The sequence below is a fragment of the Triticum dicoccoides genome, chromosome 1A, assembly GCF_002162155.2.
Source record: "Triticum dicoccoides isolate Atlit2015 ecotype Zavitan chromosome 1A, WEW_v2.0, whole genome shotgun sequence".
Classification (NCBI taxonomy): Eukaryota; Viridiplantae; Streptophyta; class Magnoliopsida; order Poales; family Poaceae; genus Triticum; species Triticum dicoccoides.
In genome coordinates this window covers 55,149,759-55,157,061 of record NC_041380.1, presented here as the reverse complement: position 1 = coordinate 55,157,061, position 7,303 = coordinate 55,149,759, and the positions used below count along the sequence as shown (strand labels likewise).

Below are 7,303 nucleotides of genomic sequence, written 5' to 3'. Positions count from 1 at the left end.
TTACACGCATCCTGAATCCAACTTCCAAAATGGGAAAGATGAACAAGGAAAATAAAAAATAGAACGGTAGTACAGCTGGATGAGATGAAAACTGAACCGAAAGGAACAAACTTAGCAATCCATTGATCCAGCATTGAACTGAAATCAGAGCATTCTGGTTTTACATAGTTGTATGTTTTTTGTTTTTGCATGATTGTGCTTGGCAACTCTTCTCCTCAACCAAGAGAGAGTTTTGGAGTGCATTTCTGATTTGGTCGACTATTGTTAAGAAAAAAAGGAAGAAGAATATCTGCAAGGAAAAATGGATAAGCAAGACTGTTTTTTATTCCATGGACCTTGAAAAATATAAACATAATCCAACCGTTGTAGCCAATATATTCATCTCGCCCTCTGGTCCATGAGTAGATGCCAGCTTCGATGTTTTCCCTGATTCCTAAACGCTAGTTGTAGCCAATTTGAAAATGTTTCTATTTTTATGCCGTGACTAATAAGTGCTCTGCCATTTCATTTATAAGAGGGAAAACTGCCTACAGAGAGAATAGAAGAGAGAAAAGAAAAACGGGACCAGTAGGATCCAGCCCTGAAGAAACCTCAAGCTAACCGCCACAAGCCTCAACATAGAGACTGTACTCAGTTGTCAGGATCCTGCTAACAGCCATCTCCGATGCACTAATCCCATTCAATTTTGACTGCTTCAATGGGTAGATTGCAGCTGCTGTTTTATGGGCTTTATGGAAGACTAGAAACACAATTGTTTAATTATCGTGATGCGTTTTCATATGATCTGGCGAGTATTAATACTCAAACGCCGCACTGACTAATATATTGGTCTGGAGTACATAGCTTAGGCCTACTAGATACACTGGTCAACGGAGCAAGGCTACTGCTGCGGGTAGCGGCTGAAAGTTTCAGCAACAAGGGAGGCTGGGCGCTTGCGGTGCCGAGAATTGCAGGATAAGCAGGAGAGTTGTTGTATTCGGCCCAGTTCTTTTGGCTCGATTATGAACAATCTTGATCTGATCCTCCAAAAGAAATGAACAATCTTGATCTGGAAAATCAAAAGCTCAAAAGAACTCGATCTAATTGATTAAAATCATCTGAGAAGAGTCGTGCTATGCATATGATAAATGATGGACGACGCATAGACGATGGTAAAATCTGGCCGTACATACATATAACTGAACAGGGCGCGGGCCGCTGGATTGATTTATCGTGCATAGATCGTCCCTTTATGTCGTGGATGGAGCAGTTTCGATCTGAGAATGGGTAGTTCAATCGAAAATCGTGCGGGAACCTCGCTTCTGGCAATTCTGAGCGCTCCCACGGAGTACCCCCTGTTTGAGAGGCAAATTACGGAGAAACTGCCACTGGTGGCCGGCCGCACCAAACGAGTCGCACGACAAGTCTTCTCTGTCGCGATCCCCCAACTCCCCGCCGCTAGGGTTGCAGGGCCGCCGCCGCCGCGTCGCCCGACAGCCTCGCCTGACTCCGCCCCAGCCGCCGGCCTCGACGCCCGACGCCGCCTCGCCCGACTCCGCCCCAGCCGCCAGCCTCGACGCCCAACACGCCTCTCCCAACTCCGCCCCGGCCGCTAGCCTCGACTCCCGACGCCGCCTCGCCCGACTCGGCCCCCGCCGGTGACCTCGACGCCCGACGTCCGCCTCAGGCGAGCTTTCCCCTCTCTGTCTCCTAGATGGATGGATGAGTGGATGAACTGGATGCATGTTTCCTCTCTGCTCTGTCTCCTAAATCGATGAATGAATAGATGAATGGATGTATGTTTGTTTGGTAGGAGTAGATGATTTGGTTGATTTCTGAATGGATGGTGCTAGCTTTTTCCTAGAGGATGGATGGATGGATGAATTTTGGTACTGTGAGTGCTCAATGCTACCGTGATTACAAGTTATAGCAAAGGAAACTCGGAACCTTCTTTATTGTAATATTTAGCAATCTATGATATTCACAAATCGTTTTCATGCTCATATTTGACGATAAATTGCTCGAAACAACCAAGTGTTAGCAATTCAGCACTCAGTTTCAGTTCAGGGTACATACATTTCAGCACACAACACATCCCATAATCTCAGACCACAATCACAGAAAAGAACTTGACGGCTGATTCTGGCTGATTCTGTGGGAAGTTTCCCAAAAGCTGAAAGGAACTGGGCCTCAGTTGGTTAGATAGAGAGCTGTATGGTTTGCTGTTTTTCTTCAAGGTTGTTGGTGCTTTCAGGTCGTGCTATTGGAGTGTGCTCTGTGTTAGCTACATGGCTGTAGATGAAATTTATAAAATTCTGGTAGTAATTGTATTCCTGTAATGTTCGAGCTGAGGCTTTGCCTGTGCTGAGGATATATGGTACTATGTTTATCTATTTTCAAGCAATTGAAGATCGGGGGCCCTGTTGGTCCATGTGGTCGATTTTTTTTTTATAGTGGAACATATATACTCCCTCTGTTCACTATTATAAGGCGTTGAAGACGTTTCAGACAGCATGCAAAGCAGCCCATTTTCAGCTGTCTGAAATGACTTATAAAAGTGAACGGAGGGAGTAGTCATTATGCATACATATGCATGTTTCAAAATTTGAATTAAGAATATAAGATAAATCATTTAATTCGAAAAATAAAAATTTGCTATGATCGGACACATACACTACTACTACTTTTTTACATATACCAAACCGCATATACTACTAGGAGTAGGTCTAGAGTTGTCTCCCATTGGAAGTGATGAATCAGCTTAAAAGCCCAAATTTGACACCTGGCCCCTCTGTAGGTATTCTCGGTCTCTCCAGCCGCCAGACACGAAGAAGTCCGTGACTCTGGCAGCGGTTGCCCACGGCCAATAAGAAGGAAGCCGCGGCAGTTCCAGGGACAAGAAGATGACAGCAGCCAAGACCAAGAGGCGCACGCCCGATGGAACCGCCGGACGGAGGCCTCGGAAAAGGGCACGCGATCTCCCTAGTCCCAGCCACGGTGATCTCATCAGCGACCTTCCCGATGCCATCCTAGGGAGCATCATCTCCCTCCTCCCAACCAAGGACGGCGCCCGCACGCAAGCTATCTCCCGGAGATGGTGTCCGCTCTGGCGATCCGCGCCTCTCAACCTGGACGCCCACGACATCTGCCTCAACAAGTTCAAGCTCTCCTCCATCGTCTCCAGCATCCTCCGTGATCACCCAGGCCCGGCCCGCCGCTTCTCGTTCAACCACATTCGCCTGCACAAACCGAAGAAAAAGTTGGCTGAGGACGCTGCCCAGATCGAGAGCTGGTTCTTCTCCTCATGCCTCCGCAACCTTCAGGAACTTGACATCAGCTTCGAGTTCTGGGGTGGTTTACATGCGTCAGTGGACCACTACCAGCTGCCATTACCATCCATGATCCGCTTGGCGCCGACTCTTCTCGTGGCCCGGATCGGCATGTGCAAACTCCCAAGTGACATTGCAGCGCCTTCTCTGAATTTCCCCCTCCTCCGGAAACTCACTCTGTGGCTTGTTTCAATCTCGGAGGAAGCCATGGACGTGTTGCTCTCTGCCTGCCATGTTTTGGAGGCGCTGTTTCTGCAGGACATTCATGATGTGGGTTGCCTCCACATTAGCTCGCCAACTCTTAGGATCATAAGCTTCAGCGCTACCCTCCTTGGCAGAGAAGAATTGGTCGTTGACGACGTACCTCGCCTTGAAAGGCTTCTTTGCCAAGGTGTAGACGGTGAGACTATTCAAGTAAACAAGGCGCCTAAACTGAAGGTATTGGGGCCTTTGTCACCACACGTCTCCAAAATCAAGATTGCAAACCTAGTCTTCCAGGTACGTAGCAGCAACACTACCCTTATTAGCTCTCGCATTCAGCAATCCTAGATGCATGCATGCATAATTGTTTCTCATGCCCATTGTTCTCTTTTCTTCAGGGAAGGATCCGGCCCAGCTTAGGCCATTCGATATGCACCATGAACATTTTGGCTCTCAAGTTTTCTGGTCCTGATTTGAACGCGGTTCTCGGTGTTCTCAACTGCTTCCCCTGCTTGGAAAAGCTCTATGTCATTGTAAGTGCTAATTTTGTTTGCTTTAGATGTTGAAACGAATGCTTGATTCTCATGTATATATTGTAGTCTAGTTAGCAACTACCTACTTTAACATATATTCTCATGCATGTATCTGTTGTTTCCCAGTGGGACAAATATTTGAAGGCAAAGATGAAAAACTTGTATCAGTATGACCCACTAAATCCAGTCAAATGCCTTGAGAGCCATCTCAAAGTACTCGTGTTGAAGAATTACACAGGTGGCGAGGAAGAAGTTGGATTTGCCAAGTTTTTTGTTTTGAATGCGAGGGTGGTGAAGGAAATCAACTTTGCAGTGTGTGACACGATTGCCATCGACAAGAATTGGATGACTGATCAACTCAGGCTGCTACAAGTGGAAGCTAGAGCTTCCCCGGACGCTCGGCTGAAATTCAGAAGCGGTTACTCTCGCTGGCAGACCAATTATGTCAACTCAAGTGACTTGTCAATTGCCGACCCTTTCAGCTGATGTTTTGCAAATGGGGTCGATCCTCTTTCCAGGGAACCGTATAGTATATATGTGCTCTGTCAATGGCCTATCCTAGTGATGGCTTCCTTTATAGATTACGTTGATAGCTGAAGATTGTGTGTGTCTTCTTTGCAAATGGGATAGCTTCATGCTTGTGTTGAGGATTGAATTATCTCTCCTTTTTTTGCACATAAGTATGTGATTTTCTAATTGTGATGAGTTGACGCTTATGCCGTGCTTGTCGGGAACATCTGGAAAAGAAGGAACTCATTGGTCTCCAACTCCAGGAAAGGAACCGATGTTGTTCTCAAATGCTGCGCCGAGTTCCGCTGCTCGTCATCTGCTATAATTCGGTCTACTTTGGTAGCCTGCTGTGATACTTTTGATCCAGCTTTAACTATTTTTTTCCTTCTTAACTCTACTTCCTCATCGGTGTACCTTGTAACTTTTTTTAATATTTCCTTAGTTATAGACTTACAGTAACTTTATTTACAGTTTTGCTAAAGCATATCTAGATGTGCCATAAGTATTGCACATCTAAATCCTATATCATTGATCTTACGTTGAGATTAGTGTGGATATTTTCTTTTTCTTTTTTCTTTTCCTCTTCATGCTTAATTCACTCACTTAGGCTGGTCATAGTGGGGAGTAACTTAGACTAGTAACATACATATGTTACTAGTCTATGTTACTACCTTCATAGTGGGTAGTGTCATAGGTGTGGTAACATAGTTGCCTTCATTTATTACTTTGTAGACTCATTATGCATTGGAAACCGCTATGTGATGGTAACATATTATGTTACTCTATTTGCCTCTCTTCTCATTAACTACTTGCCACATCATCATTTTTGCTTATGTGGCATCTATGTTACTACCTATGTTACTCCAACTATGACCAGCCTTAGATGTGCAATAAGTAGGACACATCTAGATGTGCCCTAGACTTTCCCCTTTCTTTAATATTTCCTTAGTAACTTTTTTTAATAGCCCCTAATAATAAAGGGGCTATTGCCTTTTTTTAAAAACGCCGCCAGATTTGGTTATTATATATTAATACCCCCATCTGTCATGAGGAGACAAGCAGCTCGGTGGCTACGGCCCTGGTCTTCCCCTTTCTCTGCACGCCTCCAACTTTCCTCGCGCAGTAATGGGCTAGCGCATCTGCCGGTCGTGACGCTCCTGATTTTTATTATTTCATTTTTTGCTTTTTTCTTTATCATTTTTGTATTTGTTTTTCCTTCTTTAAATTAATCTGGGATTTTCAAAAAGCCAAATTTCTAAAGTTGCGAGTTTTGAAAGAATATATCAGAAAATCATAAAAATGTTCGTGATTTCAAAACACTGTTCACATATTATAAAAAAATCACGATTTTAAAAAAAATTTTAGAGAAATAAAAATGTTCATGATTTTAAAAAATTATCTTGTATTCAAAAAATATTCGGTAATTTGAAAAAAAAATGTCCATGAATTTTTTTAAATGTTCACAAAAATTAGAACGGATACGTAAATGATGGACAAAACAAACTGTCGCTTACGTAGAGGTTTTATTAGGGGATCTGTAAAAGTCATTTTATGATTTTATTTAGATCCTTGCCTATGTTGTCTCAACATAGCCGGTCCCAGCCCGGGTAAAGGAGGAGGGTTGTGATAGGCTTGGCGAGCCAACGTAAAAACTCAGCCACTCTTATGGAGATGAAACCCAAAAGATTTTTGTTGGGGCGTAACCCTCTCAGCGACGCGCCACATCGGAACCCGGGTGTGGTGGAAAATGGGCAAGGGCCGGGCCGTCACCCCCAAGTGGCGCGCCGTATCTTGATCCGGATACGGTGGCAAGTGAGCGAGGATCGGGTCGTCGCATCCTTAGTGGCGCGCTACATCGGCGCCCGGATGTAGTGGAAAATGAGCAAGGGTCTTCGCATTTGACTCGACGAGTGCGAAGGGTAAGGAAGCTAGCCGAGCCTAGGAGGATTCGCTTAGGTAGCTGGAACGTAGGGTCTCTGATAGGGAAGCTTCGGGAGCTAGTTAATGCAGCAATGAGGAAAGGTGTTGATATCCTTTGCGTCCAAGAAACCAAATGGAGAGGACAGAAGGCGAAGGAGGTGGAGGATACCGGCTTCAAGCTGTGGTACACGGGAACGGCTGCAAACAGAAATGGCGTAGGCATCTTGATCAACAAGAGCCTCAAGTATGGTGTGGTAGACGTCAGGAGACGTGGGGACCGGATTATCCTGGTCAAGCTGGTAGCTGAGGACTTGGTTCTCAATGTTATCAGCGCATATGCCCCGCAAGTAGGCCACAATGAGAACACCAAGAGGAAGTTCTGGGAAGGCTTGGAAGACATGGTTAGGAGTGTACCGATTGGTGAGAAGATCTTCATAGAAGGAGACCTCAATGGCCACGTGGGTACATCTAACACAGGTTTTGAAGGGGCGCATGGGGGCTTTGGCTATGGCATCAGGAATCAAGAAGGAGAAGATGTCTTAAGCTTTGCTCTAGCCTACAACATGATTGTAGCTAACACCCTCTTTAGAAAGAGAGAATCACATCTGGTGACTTTTAGTAGTGGCCAACACTCTAGCCAGATTGATTTCATCCTCTCGAGAAGAGAAGATAGGCGTGCGTGCCTAGACTGTAAGGTGATACCTGAAGAGAGTGTTGTACCCCAGCATAAGCTGGTGGTTGCTGACTTCCGCTTTCGGATTCGTGTCCAGCGGGATAAGCGTGCCAAGGTCGCTAGAACGAAGTGGTGGAAGCTCAAGGGGGAGGTAGCTC

General features: G+C 45.4%; 1 protein-coding gene across 1 annotated transcript; it reads left to right on the top strand.

Moving 5' to 3' along the window:
* Positions 1 to 1,432: 1,432 nt before the first annotated feature.
* Positions 1,433 to 4,747, top strand: LOC119362590 (putative F-box/FBD/LRR-repeat protein At5g56810). Its single transcript, XM_037627840.1, has 4 exons — positions 1,433 to 1,666; positions 2,777 to 3,806; positions 3,908 to 4,042; positions 4,169 to 4,747. The coding sequence occupies exons 2-4, from the start codon at positions 2,883 to 2,885 to the stop codon at positions 4,526 to 4,528; spliced, it is 1,419 nt and encodes a 472-aa protein (XP_037483737.1). The 5' UTR covers positions 1,433 to 1,666; positions 2,777 to 2,882; the 3' UTR covers positions 4,529 to 4,747.
* The last annotated feature ends 2,556 nt before the right edge of the window (positions 4,748 to 7,303 follow it).